The 17,725-nt window shown below is 36.5% G+C and overlaps 3 protein-coding genes across 20 annotated transcripts in view; 2 read left to right on the top strand and 1 right to left on the bottom strand.

Annotated features, from left to right (window-relative positions):
• Positions 1 to 9,313, top strand: part of LOC100648521 (beta-arrestin-1) — a 28,057-nt gene extending 18,744 nt beyond the window's left edge. For 5 of the 8 annotated variants that reach the window (XM_048408449.1, XM_048408447.1, XM_048408451.1 and 2 more), the window contains 4 exons: positions 1,206 to 1,349; positions 4,371 to 4,457; positions 4,672 to 4,818; positions 5,033 to 9,313. In XM_048408449.1, coding sequence (XP_048264406.1) covers positions 1,206 to 1,349; positions 4,371 to 4,457; positions 4,672 to 4,818; positions 5,033 to 5,108 — 454 coding nt within the window. In that variant the 3' untranslated portion in view covers positions 5,109 to 9,313. Of the gene's footprint in view, positions 1 to 1,205; positions 1,350 to 4,370; positions 4,458 to 4,671; positions 4,819 to 5,001 lie in introns of all 8 variants that reach the window. The other 3 variants (XM_020864405.2, XM_003397762.4, XM_048408448.1) reach the window with 2 other exon arrangements.
• Positions 1 to 13,303, bottom strand: part of LOC100648714 (protein FAM8A1) — a 34,711-nt gene extending 21,408 nt beyond the window's left edge. The window contains exon 1 of the mRNA XM_048408456.1: positions 13,272 to 13,303. Within this exon, the coding sequence (XP_048264413.1) occupies positions 13,272 to 13,288 (17 nt within the window). The 5' untranslated portion in view covers positions 13,289 to 13,303. The remainder of the gene's footprint in view (positions 1 to 13,271) is intronic.
• An 83-nt stretch (positions 13,304 to 13,386) lies between these two features.
• LOC100648327 (5-hydroxytryptamine receptor 2A) overlaps positions 13,387 to 17,725 on the top strand; it is a 38,583-nt gene continuing 34,244 nt past the window's right edge. For 4 of the 11 annotated variants that reach the window (XM_048408445.1, XM_003397759.4, XM_048408439.1 and 1 more), the window contains exon 1: positions 13,387 to 14,892. In XM_048408445.1, coding sequence (XP_048264402.1) covers positions 14,818 to 14,892 — 75 coding nt within the window. In that variant the 5' untranslated portion in view covers positions 13,387 to 14,817. Of the gene's footprint in view, positions 14,897 to 17,725 lie in introns of all 11 variants that reach the window. The other 7 variants (XM_048408437.1, XM_048408443.1, XM_048408440.1 and 4 more) reach the window with 7 other exon arrangements.

Below are 17,725 nucleotides of genomic sequence, written 5' to 3'. Positions count from 1 at the left end.
TCTTTCTCCGTTTCTCTATCTCTCTAACCCTTTCCTAACCTTTCGTTTTTATTTTATTTTCTGTTATCTCCACGTCTGTGTCTTTCCACAAATAATACGTTGATCGATCGAAATACCCATTCTTTCTTTCTTTCTTGCTCTTCTTTTCTCCCCTGTATATCCATGTAGTCTGTATTGCAGTGTGACGCACAAGCTCAAGTTTCGCGTTTCATACACACAGAAAAATATATTCATTCGCAAGTATAGTCAAAATCGTTACAGTCCGCGTGTCACGTAGCTTATTATCGTTGCCCTGTCTCTGTCGAGATTGAAGTATCGCTTGCCTCTCGTGACCGAGCTTTCAAATTATAGAATCTTTCGCTATATCGAAGCTCGAGGGTAGCAGTTCTATATCGTTCTGATGATGCTACACGTCACTGGAGAGTCACCGAGAGTCGCTTTTGCGATATTGAAGTACATCTCCGTGTCGCGCACATAGTCGCTGTTTCGTTCGAACTTCTCCTATTTCCGATCTTTTCGAACTACTGCTTGTCCTCATATTATTTACGAGTTTCGTTGCCTTTTGTCGAATAAGAAGAATAGAATCTGTGTTGTAAGTTTTGTAAGGGTTCGTCTGTATTTTTCAAAGCTCAGTTTCAAAGCCATGTCTGCGACCAAAAGAGAGAGGATTGGTAGGCAGCTTGTTCGTGTGTCTCGAGCAAACGTCAGGCTCGATGTAATCAAATTTAAATATCAAATGCAATTATTTGATTGCACGTCACGATTCCAATCAACCAAATAGGAAAGAACGTAATTCATACATTATTCCCATCGAATGTTTAGAAATTTGCCATCTATTATATTTGGACGGATCAAATAATGATAATTCTTTCCGTACTCTTGAAGCTACACACCTAAATCAACACGTCGAATTTTATCTGACTACCAATCGTGTATCGATCTAGATATGTACGATCGAATCGACGATTTCAACGAGAATGTCAACGCCTAATGCTGCTCGCAAGCAGTTTGAGAAACAAGTCAGTATCGCATTCTTTGACAAAGCGTCGCAAGACAAACGAGAAACGCGTAGACTCAAAGTACCTCGCAGAAACCAATTTCGCGCACGGTTATCAGCGAATTTTTTACTCCGGAATTTCGATTGATCCGGATATATTAGGCTTCGTGGCACGTTTACCTTCACTCTTCTGCTACATGTTTATCAGGGAGGGGTGCCTAGTGGGGCCAGGTTTCACGCTGAGCAAAGTGTTCTCTCTGAAACCGCTTCTCGCCAACAACAAAGATAAATGGGGGCTTGCCCTCGATGGCCAGATCAAAGACGAGGACACCAATCTGGCGTCCAGCACCCTGTAAGAAAACCGCTGCTTGTCCATGGACAACACATGCCTGAATATATACGTATATATATACAGGACTGCTCAAAAGTTTGGGTGACAAGCTACTTAAATTTTCTGCACTCTTATTTCGCAATTCTAAGATTATGTTTTAAACGTCGTTTCATCATTTTAAGCAGCATTGCGTAGTTCTATGTATTTCTGCTTAAGATATTTAGTTCGTTTCATCGGATATTCTCCTTCATTTAAGTCTATCCTTTGACAATGCCAATCTACCCAAGCTTTTGATCGGTACTGATTGTACGTGCCTCTGTTTCTCTCTTTTTCTCTCTCTCTTTCTCTTTCTCTTTCTCTCTCTTTTTCTATCTTTATGAGCATCATGAAGGACTGATCACGCGTGCAATCACGACTTCTCTATTCACAAAGCTGCCTATGCCCAAAATCATGAATACGCGCCGACGTGTTTCGGTATTTTTATATTTTATTGAAGGAATAAAGAATTTTCGTTTAATTTAAGACACACAGAATGGGAAACTTACGTTTTATCCTCGGACTATCATTCGCATCATTCAGCTTTCAACGGCAAGCATTAAAAGGCTTGGATCCTTTCCCTTTTGTCTTTTTATGTTTGAAACGCGATGAGAACCTTAAATTGAACAGCTGGGCTGCGTTTTATCTGTCTCATTTTACCTTTCCCTTTGAAGCTCGCTTCACAAGACTCGTGTAGCATTCGTGGCTCGAGCTTGCCGGTTCCTAATGTAAACCGTGTTTATTATTTGTAAACCAGCGTTCCGTAAGCATTGCAGTTAGTTAGTTAGCCCCATCAGTGTCTTACAGCTGTCATCATTGATTGGCGATTAATCCCTGACAAAGTTGGTGAATGATTCAACTTTTCAAATCGATAGAACCATTTACATATATAGTTTACAATTCTTCGTTGTTCAGATATTTTGATTTTCTACAAGCGACCAAACTTCCAGCACCTACGCGCTTTCACGGGATGAATCATACGCGATAAAATACGAGACTTCGAATTATCGTTCCGGAAAAGAAAAGGTGAAATAGTATCCTTTTCTTTCCGACTTTCTGCTATCTCCTATTATGTTTCTTTCGATATCGGTGCATTGAAAATAATTGGAAGCTCAACAACTTTCAAATTAGGACAAAATATTGCCATGTTATATTTACGAGATTTTACGATCCTCCTATCGAGCTTGCATCGTGTTGGTTCGCCAATACTTTCAATCATTCTGTACGTTATGTTTTGCTCGATCGAAAATAGCAATGCGTTGCCTACTCGCTTTCATCATATACGCGCGCGTCTTCCGCTCCCGGGTTATATATTCAGAAACGAAACGTACGCTTTTCTTTCGTATTCCGGATTGATCCGATCGCGTTACACCCTCTTTCGCTTCACATAAAATCTACTATCGTTTTGCAGAGCCCCTAACTTTCTTTTCGTAAAAACGTTGTAATTATACCTCGCGTTCCTCGCTTTGAACGAAACGGAATAAAATTCTCGCTCCGTTGCAAAATACACGCGCGAGGCTCCCATTAGTTTCGAAACTAGACAGCAGAAATTTTTGCGTAATTTTAATTGCAGAAGCGTAGGAAAAAAAATTTCATCTCGAAAATATTTTGCTTCATTGAAAAATTAAAAACTATCTAACGTACTTCGCGCTCGACTTTTGATATTGCGACTTAACGAAACCTTAAAAGTATCAAGTGATGTAGCAAGAAATCGCTGAACGAAGAGCACTTGTTCCATAATGTCAAGTACTTGAGAAGGTACTTTCCAACCTTTAAATAATGTAATACCTTTCGTTGAACGCGAGCCTTCAGTGCAACGATCAACGACACTCGATGTCTCCTTTGTTTCTTGCTTCCGTATAAATCTAATCTTTTATTCGAAAAAAAGATTACCTTCGTTCGATGCACTTTACAATTTTGATTTAAAAGATAGATCGTAAATTCGATGATTTACAACCTGAAATTACAGTGTGCATCGTGCAGAAAGAGCAAACTGCGCTTTCCTGTCAAATAATTGCATCTGCATTGTTATTTTCGATAAGCTAATGAAGACGCAACGTGACGATAATTACACGTAATTATGCAAATAATCGTGGGCAATTCGCGATAATGGCCAACCATCACTTTACAGAACGACAGGCGAGAAGTCGTGAACAGCATCGTGCCTGTTCTATCGTGCTCTATCGTGTTTTCGATGATTTCCCTCTGTGAGAAATGAGTTGGCTGATTGGCGATGTAGCGGATTGCTACCTTTTAGTACAGATCGCGGGATGAGATTTAGGCGTTGCGTTTAGTTGCTTCATTAGAGCATTAGTACGTATTTTTCAACACGATCTCGTGTACGTTGCAACCGGAAGTGAATATACTTGGTTGGTTGAATCGATCATGAATCGTAGATTCGACGAAATGTCCAACTTAAGACGCTAGAAACGCATTAGAGAATCGATTTTGCTTCGTCGACACTGCTGCAAATCCTGAACACTGTCATTAGCGAAAATACTTAACGAAAACTAACGAATGAGTGCGGTGGAAGCTAAACGCTTTCGAATGTTTGCTTGGGATTTTTGCAATCTTGAAACAACTTTCGATACTTCGATCGTTCTATGCAATTCTTTGTTATAGTCTTACTTCAACCGCACTATTCGCATTAAACCGTACGAACTCCAGACGTGTAAGCAGTCATGCTTGAAAACGAAATCGATACCCTGTCCCCCAGCTTCTTTTTGTCTGAATGATCGCTTTGCACTTACTACGTTCGAACTGCATGATACTTTGCTCGTTCTGAAATCTTCCTTTACGACTTCAAGATACTAAGACTACTCCTATCCCGTCTATTACCTGTACAATATTCTCGCGCTATTGTTCGTTAGAATATTCCTTCGAGCTAAATGTTTACCGCTTTTTGGTGAATTCAAGCTGCTCCGTTAACTACGCATGTGTTCGACTTGATAAAAATCTGCAGCCAAAAGATTACTAGAGATTGACGAACTTCGTACCGTTTCGCAGTGTGGCGGATCCCTCGCAACGTGAAAACCTTGGAATTATCGTGCAGTACAAAGTGAAAGTAAAGCTCTGCCTTGGACCTCTTGGAGGGTAAGTTCAAATGAAAGAAATTCGTTTTGACGACAAACTTGTTTGGAGAATCGTAACAGGCAACCAGAAGATCCAGAATAGTTTCCGTTATCTTTAATATTTCTCCAATCCAACGATGTCGCAATTAATATCAATTTATATCAATGTACGTATTCATAACGCGAGCCCGAGTCGTCAGGAAATGAACGGAGAATTTAATTTATGTTGTTAACAGCGAATTAGTGGCGGAACTGCCGTTCATTTTGATGCATCCGAAACCGGAAGAAGAGGAACCAGCGCCACCCACTGCACGGCCTAGTCCGACGAATAAGGCAGATGGTGGCGAGATACCGCTTGACACGAATCTGATTCAATTGGACACGTACGTGATCAATATTTCAATAACGATTTGGAGCTATTCTCGTCAGTCGGAGACCATTTCGGCGAAATCATTGACGCACATGCGACTGTCAACTCGTTACTTATTCCATGCCGCAAAATTAGTAGATGTTTTGCATATAGAAAGCTTTTTATCTAGAGATTATAGGGTTTTCTTCGATTTTAGAGTTTCTGAAATTCTCCCCGTTTCGCTTCAGGGAGGCGGACTGCGACGATGACATAATCTTCGAGGACTTTGCCCGTCTTAGGCTCAAAGGTGAGCCGGATGCCTGACTACGTGGTTCCAAGTCAATCTACCTGTTCGGGACAACTAAATGTCTCATGGCTGGCAGTAATCGCCGAAAAATCGAAAACGTCCGCGAACTTCATCGTGAAGATCGACCATCCTTGCTCTAAATCCTTGCTAGGATCGATCACGGATGAAGTTTTTCGCATCGTTGGACAGACCGATCACTGGAATAACATTACCTTTTCTTTCGATGCTCGACGAAGGAATTCGTTCGCGAACCGTGTGGTCAGTTCATCGTAAATTTCTATTCGACACGGGATAACACATCCGGAATGGTACTAATCATCGCACAGTGAACTATATGCACTTCGAGAAGCTCACCAGAGGAACAAGAGAAGCTTGAAATATTTCCAATCGATTACGTTGACAAGATAAGAGAGAAGTATATCTTTACGTTTTGACACGTTTCGTTTGTGACGAAAAATGATAAGGCATCAAAGACTGAATGCATCGTCGAAAAGGTTATCCCATAAAACAATCATATTTATTAGTAGCAAGAGGCGAGTACATCTTTTTCTTTAAAAATGGCTCCTTGGGACACAGTCTTCGACGAAACTACAAACACGATGTTTCTGTAATTTTAATCGTATGGCCAGTATGTAGAATTCATTCTATCAATCGCAGATACCTTTTACACGTACGTTTCTATGCCAGTCAACAGAAACGTTTGTTTCCGGATCTCTCGGTAAAGAGAGTTTGGTCATCTCCGTCGCAGTAAACATGTAAATTATTATAAACTTCGTTTCCGTATTATTATATTAATTTGCTTTAGCGGATACCTTCGAATCCTTGAAAGTAAGATGCAAGGTATATTTTATTCTGAAATCAAATTCTGTTATATTCTATATCTAAAAATAAGAGAAATAGATTCCTTGCGCTATCTTTTCGATTCGTACTTTGACACGTGACACGTACTTTTCGATTTGACACTTTTAATCTTGAATTTGTGTTTAATAACATTTATCAAAAATAATGGCAATGTTCGGTTTCTTTTTCCTATAATATGTTCATCTATACAATAAGGCATTATTTAAAAAAAAAATACAGCTTCTTGTCGTAGAAACAAATATATTGCAGTAACTTTCAAGAATTATTATTCCTCGATAAACGGTAAAAATTAACCTTTTTCACTTTAAAGCACGTAATAGTTTTAACTATAAAGACCTGAGCCATCGTGGCCTCGAATATGTCAAGTGAATTCTCGTCTCGGGACATTTCTGAATCGTTACAATATTGTACGAGCGTGGAGTATCTATGAGACTATTGCACGTCAACTGAAAATGCGAATTAAATAACAATAATCTATGTGGGATAATGTATTACGTTGATCGTTAAATATATCTTCGTATTCGACGTTATATACATAGTTATCGAAGTTCTTCAATAGAGAATGGTTTTTTCGAATAGTTAAGTCGCTTGGATTTTTAATGGAATCGCATTGGATTTCCTTGGAAGACATGGCAACAAATTCAACGAATCCTATTTAAACGTTACATATAAAAAAAGAAGAATATATATAAAGATAGATAAATATACTCACGAACACACGTATTATACATACGTATACAAACTTTGCATTACACGCTTAACGGTAAATTAATCAAGGGTTAAAAAAAAAAAGGAGAATTAAATAAATTTCAGCAGTTTAGCTTTTACACGTTTATACCGACATCGAGAAAGTATCGGATTTTTTGCGACACACTATTAATCGTACGATTTTTCTATTCCTTTTTTATGTATCAAGTTTTTTACCGAAACGAAACATTCTAGTGCCATCTTGACTATTTGGATTATACCGTCGAAAAATTCATTTCTTTGCGAACAGATTCAAATCGATCCAGTTCGTTACTTGCATCGTTTACAAAGACTGTTATGCGAAGTTGAATCGCCCGTTTCCCTAATAGGGAGAGTATCGGTACGATATGAGTTTTCTACGTCCCTCTGCGACTTACGTTCACGATGAAACGGCAAAACGAATTATGGAACAGAGTATATCGAAGAATTCCAAGCGCAATTGAGAGAAAGGGATCATTCCAGATGTATGTGATTAATCTGTATGCCTTTAGGAACAAAAAAGCAAAGTATTAAGTATTCTCTAAGTGGCAGATCAAAATGGACGAAATTACGATTGATTATCTTCGGATCTAATCCTGGTCGGTCGGTTTACTGGTTTCATTTCGCACTTTACTCTGATCTGCGATTTAGAAAACGCCTTATACACATATGTTGTATTAGCACGATTCAAACATTAAAGCGTCCGCTGTCAATTAATTCTTATTTTAACCAACGTCGGTAACAATTTTACGAAGGTACAGCGAGCGCGTTAATTAAAAACAACTTCTGCGTATCGATGAGTGTAATTTGCAGTTAGTATAAAAATCTGTGTCTCGGATGGAAGAAATTGTTGGCTTAAAATTGAAAAGATCGAGGTAGCATTCTTGAACGAACGTCCAATGTTGCATAAGGTAAGGAAGGAGGAGAAAACAAAACGAAAATTTTCTACCGTCACTTTCTGTTTGCGATAACGAAATAAAATGTCAATTGTACCAATCGAATGAAATAGCCGGAACTCGTAATTCTCTTCGATTTTTAGCCACAAGAATCTGGCCAGGGCAACGTTGACCGTGCTATTGGCCTTTTTAATCGTGCACATGTACATATACGCAGGAGGTAAGGAGAAGAATAGTATTTTTTATCGATTTAGCATTTACAGATTGTATTTAGGAGAGATTATCGATTATACCAAAGCCAGTATCTCTCACTTCAATGTTTTCTTAAGCAAAGAAGCTTTCGGGAGAGTGAAGGAACAAAACGAACATAATTATTCTCTAGTAATTAACCGAGCAAAACAGCCACGTAAGTAATTGTATATGTGGAATTAATGTTTAAAACTAACGTAAGTGAAAGAAACAGCCATAAGTTTGAGGTCATGTATTATCGTGGTTTTATTTCCTTAAAAGTGATAAAGCCATTGCACGTTGCAAACTTTTTCTCCGTAAACTTTACTTCTATTCGGCCTCTTAACTTTGTGCCACTAAATTGTATCTGACTGTAATTCGTAAGCAGGCGAATCTATCACGAGAATGTAGCCGTTTTGACCTCAAACTTATGCACACACATAGAGAGAAAGAGAGAAAAGATGAAGAAACGCGGGCTTGTACAATACGCGCCAGAGTATATTTTATATTCGCACGCGCTGGTGCGCGCCAATATTTTTTGTATCATATTAAAAAAAAAAAAAATCGAAAGATCGATCGGTGGATGATTCGTATCTTTGGAACAGCACAAAACGAACGAGAGATTATTACCATACTGCACAAAAACAATTGCAACCCACGTTGCTCCAGAGTCAATAATGGGTGCTGTTTAAGAGCGTGACTTGTCGCTATTTTAATGAGTGTGTAGTGTGTCGAGTATTAAGACGTTTCGATGTCTTAAAAGAGAACGAAAGCCCATTAAGCCTTATATTTCGCAAAAACGCGATTTGTAACAAGCAATTTGTTACCCGTCGCTCTTTTCTTTCTCCTTTTTCGTGTTGGACAAGTCAAGAAGTCGTAAATCATCGGACCCTGTCGATGTCAATGGATGTTACAGATTTCAAACGCTTCCGGTTCGTACATGAAAACACGAAGACACGAAATGAATTGTATATTAAGGGTATCGGACAGTACATATGTATGTACGTGTAACGATTAGAACTACGCAGGGCATAATAGTTAGCTAAGTTAGAAATGGTTTAAAATAAGAGGAAAAAAAAAAAGAAAAAGAAATAAAAAAGAATATCGTCCACGTCCAGGAATTATTACGTGTATGTGTAATCGCAGTATTCTACTTTGCGCGTATAATGTCGAAACGAATCGGGTTGTATAACTTTATGAGATAGGACACAAATTATAGTGTTGCTGATACGTGTAAATTGCGTTTAACTTATTCAGCAAAGACGAGTTATTCCCCCTAATGCACCCGATAATTATTCGTTTTGTATGCAGAATGAAGTATCGCGAGAGAAAGAGACACGAAAGAAGAATCGTATTAAGCGGAAAGTATGTATAAAAAGAAAATAAGAGGAACAAAAATGGAAGAAGAGAATAAATAGCGAGATACGTAATATATTATATTGTACATGTAAAAATTGTGTATTCTCATATAATAGTAGTTGTAATAATTTAATAAATCTTGTATATCGCAAGTGGCCACAGTGTTCATTATATTTTTTATATTAATTAACTAAATTACCACAGCTTTAATGAAAATGTAAAAAGCCCTCGAAGCCGAAACTTTGATTTCGACGAGAAAGGAACAGTAGTAAGGAATACTTTTAACTTGCCTTGCTAATTAAATTCACTCTGTATATAAGGTACTTTTAAATACCAAGTTTGGTAAAACTTCGCAAGACAGACAGTTCTAAAATGAAACTTCACAGATTTGGGAAAGGTCTAAATTGGATCCGCTAAAATCGATGCATCTGTTTAAACATTCATCTCCCGCGGGGGTTTCGAATAATAAATGAAAACATACCAAAAGGGAAAGAAGGAAAAGCAGTGGAAAAAGTTATGACACATAAACGAGATAAACATGCAAAAATTATGCAATTCATGTAGGAGAAAAGTTCACGTATTTTAGTTCTTTCCAGCCTTTTTTCGTTACAGAAAAGTTCAAGGCTTTCAGAATTAAAGTTGCAATAATTTATATTTATTACGGGAAAAAAAGATTTCTATAATTTTCAAATGCGACTACTTCATCGTAGGCACTCGATGAAGTTACAGAATCCCATTACGCTCGATGACGCGATTTACTGACGAGTTGGTGGAGAAGAACTTTTTGCAAGAAAAATAAAAACACTCTCGAGATAATATCTTGTTTGGAAAGAAATTTAGAGGAACAGCAATGATCGTAATAAGAAAAATGTAACTGAATGAACAATGCGATAGATTGAGAAATTTTTGCGGCATTTAACGCGTTACAATTATTGCTACGATTATAATGTACGCAGAAAAATAGACTTTTCTTTCACTCCTAATATAATCTACCATTTCCCTTCAAAAGTGAATCCAATTATAAGGCATTAACAGCTTTAATTAAAATATATTACGGTTTTTTACTTCTAAAACTTGGATAAGATGAGAATCATTATCGATGGTAATTCCATCCCTTTCTTTTTTATTCGAGGCGTGTTGCAATCTCGAAAAACAGAAAAGAAAAAGTCTTCGAAACTTGATAGAACTTTGGACAGTTTCGATTACACCAAGATACAGGATGGACGTGTTCGTGTTTCGTTTTAAATTAAATACGGAAGTTTTTAGAGTTTGCGGAAATGAGCACAGTAATTCCACGGTGGCTGGATTAGAATGATCCTTTTCATTCGGCTATATCGAGGCTCGATTTCGTTTATTTAGCGTCCACGTGGAATTCGAGTTTAAAACGAGCTGTTCGACGCAACAACGCATACAGTTTCACGTTAATTTACATGTATTTTCAAGCTGGCGCGTTTCACTGAAAGTGCATTTGTCTTGTACAATATAATTTTCCAATTTATAAATCAAACGCCTTCGCTTATTCATTTAGTTCTGGAACATCAAAAAGCAATTGGAGAATTACGTTTAGATGGAACTATATTGTCCTTTGTGATTAAAATGAAAATTTATATTTTTATATACTCGGAAAAATGTACCATTCTTCTATTACCCGTTTCACATTTAACTCTCGTTTTTTCGAACTGAATGCACCACAATTTTACTTTTTATTTCGTTACATCGGCTAAAACTTTTTAATCGAATAAAATTTTGTATTGAAACGGCGTAAAAAGCTTCTTGGCCATCGGTTGGTCTCTTAGAAAAAGAAACTAGAAGTTTGAGCTTCACCGGCTGCAACTTGTAACATGTACCTAATATGGTACGACACCATCATTTATCAGCGTGAAAGAGCAGAAATTCTTGACGCGAATAATGAGTTGTGCAACAGTCCAAACGTGTTCGAATTCTGACGGGAATTTATTTTCACGTTTAACCGAGCTAAAATGCGGAATTCTGTGTTCCCCTCGTTACTCACGAACGACCGAACCAAGAAGCATTAAGTGTCCGATACATGATCAATTCTGGACATTTGATGTAAACGATATGCTCGTTTCGACGTCGGAAACAATATATGCACATGAAATGTAAATGATACCTGATGAGCAACCAAATGGAAAATAAGTTTCGCGTTCAATTTCGAGTTACAGATACTACAGTGGTCTTTTCGATTGAAGTGAAACTAAGTGATCATTTCAAGAGGAAGATTATTTAAGAAAGATCCTTAGATATAGGTATTTAATTATTAATGTCTTTCACGCAAGAGAAATTTGCAATTCGTCAAAGCCGTGTCGTGTATATAGGTTTAAAGAAAGAATAAGGAAAATGAGAAAGAAAAACGATTGTAATTAATTAAACAGACACTGTTCCAGTCTTACGGAAGAAATTCGTTATTTCAAACGACAGTAGTTGAGAGTATTAACTTGAGGCAAAAGATAAATGTAATTTTTTAATGCGATATGGCAAGTTACATTAAATAATGATTCTATAGTAAATTGCAAATTTTACAATTATACGTTTTGAAGTAAAAAATGCTTCGAACGATCAACAGGACGTAGTTCTGTGAATATACTGTACATAATTCACTTAGAGTTTTCCATTGTAAAAATGAATTTTCTCGTATTTCTTTTCCTCTTTTATTCAAAGCGAAGATAAAGTCTCGCGTAATGTCCGGGTTCGATTCGGTCCACGACGTTTTTTCCGACGTAATTCGTTTTTATCAGAAGATAGGGAACGTTGCGTTTCATCTTGTTCGTTATTTCTGGTATCTTCACCGACGTATTACAAACTGTATTAATTTCCAAGTTAGTTGAGAAAGGTTGAAATGTATTATTTGATGCTGGAAGGAATTTTCGATAGTCTAGTTATATTGGTTGTGCTGCTCGAATATCCAGAGACGAATATCGTTTTCCAACTTAATATCAAACGTAATCCTGCCAAGAATGTCAATTCGTGAATTCGACGCGAGATTATCGACGATCGCGCGGTTACATTTTTCGATGTCATTTTTTTTTTCTTTTTTTTTTTCTTACTAAAACTAATATAACAGATCGATAAAAACGAGGACGAAAATAAATTTGCTCCAAGCATATTCGATTTAAAAAATCTCCAAATGATTACGCGTACGATATTTTTCTTGCGATTTGTCCTTGTTGCAATCCAAATTTTTTATGAAATTAGTCAGGCAAAAGATTATTCTTTTACAAGGAAAATGTCATCTTACAGATGCTGGGAATTTTTATCAAAAGTACATAATTTTGAAAAAAAGAAAGAGAAACAGGAAACTTGGCGATTCTGCTCCGTATTAGCAAGAAAAAGAAAAAAGGACATTGTTGCCGGATGAAAGTACGAAGACTAAATCTAATTAAAATTAACATGCTTGAGAAGAAGACAACGAAGAAGATAAAGGGAAGCGTTAAAAATATTATAGGAGCAGAATAAACGAAAATTTTTTTAAAAAAGTATTATAAAAAGTTGGGAACGAGCGAGAAAATAGAAAAATGCGACGATTAAAATCCGGTTAATCAAATATGTCTTTTACTTCCTTGTCCAGGAAAATTCGTGAAAAAAGCAACCTGCAGAGAGAAATTTTTTCCCCTTATCAACGTAAAAATGCAAAACTGCTTTCAACGGGGTGAAAAATCGGGTATTCTCGTAGTTTGTTCATTAATTAACAATGAATCTCCATCTTCTGATTCATGAAGTAACAGCATTATTATCCGTCCACAGCATATTAAATGCGATTGCAATATCGATTGCAAACAGTATCTCATCGCAATTATTGTAATATAAATATTATGATAATCAGTTAATATATTGTGTTATTAATGTTAAATACGTACTCCTACTGTATTATTTGTGCGTTAATTCTCGCATATTATAAATAAAAATCATTCGTATTAAAAATGACTTTATGCATAAAACAAATATTGCACGTATACCTACGTATATTATGATACTAGTTTCCGAGTTCGATACCATTCATTCGCCATATTTATAATAAATATTTTAGAAAGCAAACAAGCCTGCGATATAAATTCTGATACACAGACATTTATCCATGATGATATTGCGAACCTTAGAGTGAAATCCATTGAAGCTGAGCGAACGAGTTTTGGCGCGCATCCCGGTCCCTCTCTCTGTCTTTCTCCCACCCCAGGACATAAGGCAACGCTACCTCTACCGAGTCGTCGCGCCTTCAGTATGATCCACGCGGCCAAACCTCGAGGATGCGTGTCTGAAAGAATATACATATTTTGACAGTAACCCTATCAAAAATATTACAATCGATATAAATTAATTCTCATCGACTCTGTGACTGTAGGAATGCGCCAAGTAACTATTGTTCCGCGTTCGTTTAATTTATACGTAATTACGTTTTTCAAAGTGAACTGATTTATGCCGATCGTCGATTCAAAATCACAAAAAATTCTTCCAAGATTTTTGAAACGTGTATCATTTAAGGAAATTTGTACGACTGTGTGAAAAATTTGAATCAATTTGTAATTTCGGGGTTTAAGTCGCGAAAGTTTAATGACGAATCTCCGCGTTCCCATCTCCCATTTCCTTTCGAAAATATTCGTGTTTCGAGAAACGATCCTTATTTCTCAGAAATGGGAACTCTAGGAAACTGATCTCGGCTTTTGAAATAGTTTTAGAAGCTACGAGATCGCGATTTGTTTGATCCTTTATGCCGTTCTAAATCTTAATCTACGAGTAGTTTCTCTTATAAGGTTATACACGAGAGCACGAGTAACCAGCGAGTAGTAATCGAGAAATATCGTTATCGGAGACGAAGAGGAATCGTTTTCGAAATTATCTGCATACCGGCGAGAACCAGTTCCAAGCAAAACGGGATAGGATTTCAGATTCTCACTGATCGTTCTAGATTCTAGATTACTTGTAAACACAGCGTGGCCACAGAATCCGCGTGACTCGCACGAGAGGAAAAGAAACGCGTAATTTGAATCCATTAAAAAGATCTAAAGATGGAAGGTACTGCGACGACATCTCGCGGGACAACTTCACGCGCGAATAGGCAATAACGAACTACACGCGTTAAAACCGATACTTTAGTCAAGTAATTCGAACTGTTAATGAATAAATAGTTTCTATGAATAGGTATATGTTACATCCGCGATTTCGATTGTTTTTGTAGAAAACTTCGAAGTTCTAGAAGTCGACATGTTGGAGTTAAACTTGCAACGATCGGTCGCCACTTGAACACTCACGATAACCCACTTGATTCTTAATGAAACCATTCAACGATTCCACTCACAGATTCATATCCTGGTCGAGGATTCGACCACGCTTTTCTCTATGATAAAACGAGAACGGTTCGACTGTCGATTTTATTAGTTGGACCTTTACCAATTTGAAATTTAAGACGACATCTTACCACCTCCAATTCCGAACGCTAACTGCCTGATGTTGGACACGAGGCGTAATTGTCGCACAAATCGTTTCAATATATCGATTATCGGGTATCGTTCGATTCGGTTAAAGAATCTCGCGGTGATTTCCCAGTGCTGTGAATACCATGAGTAACATTGACGTTCGAATCTTCGTTGGTACAGTGAAAACATCGAAGAAAATCACGATATCGTGAACGAAGAATTGTGCCATGACGAAAGAGAACACGTGCAAGAAGAAAACTGAAGAACTGGAGACGAGAATTGTAAAGAACTTGCCAAAAAATGTAGGTAAATTGTCTATCAAATGTTTCAGGTTAGAATAATTTGAAATTATGCATCGTGGAGCCGTGTGTTCGTTCTTTCCGTATTTCACATTGACTTTTCCTGTTCCTTTCTGTATATAAGGTAATTCCGGAATTATGGAATAAACGATGAATCGAAAATAGAGAATAAAATTCTTCATAAAATGTTCCATTTTCAGGGAAAAATGTAGCCTGAAAATTTGCTTAGTATGTATATGCGAATTTGGCTAATACTCGACTGGACACGAACAAGCAATCAACAGGAGATTATTCTACGTGCAAAAATGGATAAAAAGCGAAGAATAAAATTTGTTCGTTTAAGGTTTCATTTTCCAGAAAATAGGATTTGTTCGCGTTTGGTCAAGAATTAACCTGGTACTTTCGTGTTCAGAAATATCTTCAAATTAGATGTATTTTTAAACCAGGATGGCTAAATTGAACGAATGCGGTAATGTTCGAATAAAATGAATAATATATTTTATTTTATTATTTTTATTTGTAATTCACATAATATAGTATAGAGAAGAGTATGCTGATACATTATCGTTAAATGTAGGACTCTATTGATGTACGAAGAAATTCAATTAATTCTAAATCACGATTGAAATTCGGCCTTATCTATCCCTGGACTAAAATATCTTTCTATTCATCGTCCTATAATGGGATGCAGATTCTATCATAACGAAGTGCAGCACCGCGAAAATGAATCTGTTGCCCCTTTATAACTTAATCTGGCTCGGAAGTACAAGCAATTTATACCATCCCGTCGTTTATTTCTTTTTTGTTCTCTTGTTATCGATGGAAAAGCATAGCACTAAATCTGGTATGTTACTCTAGTAATTTTACGAAAACGTAGTTGTAGGCCCCATTACCAGAGGCGTTTCATTATAAATTTCTTTATGGGGGATCTCCTTTAATAAAAGTTTCATTAAAATCTCCCTCGGATAAAAGATAGATTTCCCCGGTGTAAAAGTCGAATTCAACTTTAACTACCGTTTCTTAAACAATAAAATAAAAATCTACGAAAAGATTGGCTTCTTGTCAGAATGAAATATAGAAATATAGGTGTGTTTTTTAAATAGAAATGATAATTCAGTCTCTATGATTTGTAGTTCCTCCAACCTACCTGTATTCGATTTGTCTATTATTTGTATATGTATTTAAAAATATGAAATCGCGTAAACATATACAATTTAACGATCGTTAGTTGATACATTTTCTATCGATAAATTATCGCCGTTTTGTGCATATTTATGCGCCACATGGTTTATCATCTTTGAAAAGAGTGAGGTTTTAAAAACGAAATATGTAGTTTTTTATTCGTTTCCAATAACGTTATTGCTGCACGGGCCGCGAAAGCGTATCGAAGGTCTGAACGGGGTTCACCGTGCCATCTCTGCTCGTAAAATATCACTATGTGATCGGTGATTGACGTTTTGATAGAATCTGTTTTTAGCGAAATGTGTTTCACATCAGCTCCTTGATTCCTGTTTTTCTCGTACATTCTTTGCTTTCTCAGTTACTGAAATCAGGATTGTGTGAAAAAGGAAATAAATTTCTACAAAAATGGTAGCCATATAGTTTAATTCCTTTTTTGTTGCAGCGTAAGAAATTCAACTGAATTCTATTAAGCGCGCTTCATAAAATTGCATCATATCTCTTGGATGTTAGTGTCCCAGCAAAGATAATTTTCATTTCCCGTCGAGTTTTACATACCAGAAAATCTTTTATTATAATAAGATAAAAACTATCAGTTCTTCTCTCTAACATACAGTGAGTTTTATTCTTCAAAACTAAAACGTATAGATATTTTCTAAATAGCATTTTTCAAATATAAATAATGGCAGGAGATAATGGAAATACCTTTTTCTCGTCGATGTTTCTTACCAGTTTAGAAATATATTTAACGGACTGTAATTTTGTCAAGCAGCATACATTAATTTTATCCAGAACTTTATATTCACGATCCGAATATAGCGTAACTCTCTGCGCTGGGAAATTTTTGCTAACACGAGAGAGATCTTTCCACAGCGCTTCACGTACACCTCGTAAAATTGTGGATAAAATTGTCCGTAAAGTCACAGATTTCGACGTCCAACAACTTTGAATTCATAAAACAGACAATTAATCGTCTACAGTTTCCATTCACGTTAATTGTCATGGCTAATTACCTATATAATTAAATGAAACGTCGTGACTAATGACATTTTGATAAACTAGAACTGCTGGAATAAAACAGTGACATTGATAACAAATGTAAAAATTTGTTTGTTCGTGAGTTTATTCCGTTTTGAAGCTTGTTAACTATTAGCGATAAAATCCGATATTTCCATAGACATTCTTTTCTCGTTTTTATCCAATTTTCGTATTTCATCCCCGGCTAATATTTCATTTATTGTTCTTTTAGCATTGTATAGATGAATAAATTTCAAAATGAATTTTCTTCTCCAGTGAAGCGAAGAAAGGACGATTCTCTGTATAGCGATAGCGAGATCTACAAATGTTTTGCTTCGTACTGATTACTTAAGGTATCTCATTCTCGATTCGCTCGATTTGGGTTTCTAAAAAGGTTCCGTGCAGATTGGCATGGTATGTCAGTTAAAATCGAATAATAACGATAAGAAAAAGCAGAGGAAAAAGAATTCCCTTATGTTTAGTACGAGTCGAGTGACCTTTATCTTGTTAAAACATAGAACTTAATTAACGAGCATTTAATCTTCCAAAGAGAGTACGCGAAGAAACTTAACAAATAGATTCACGTATTAGGAATCGAGTGGCTTTCTATAAATAGCTGGTAAATTTGCAAATTTAAACT

This window comes from Bombus terrestris, chromosome 9, assembly GCF_910591885.1.
Source record: "Bombus terrestris chromosome 9, iyBomTerr1.2, whole genome shotgun sequence".
In the NCBI taxonomy this organism is placed as follows: domain Eukaryota; kingdom Metazoa; phylum Arthropoda; class Insecta; order Hymenoptera; family Apidae; genus Bombus; species Bombus terrestris.
This window is presented reverse-complemented; position numbering and strand designations above follow the sequence as displayed.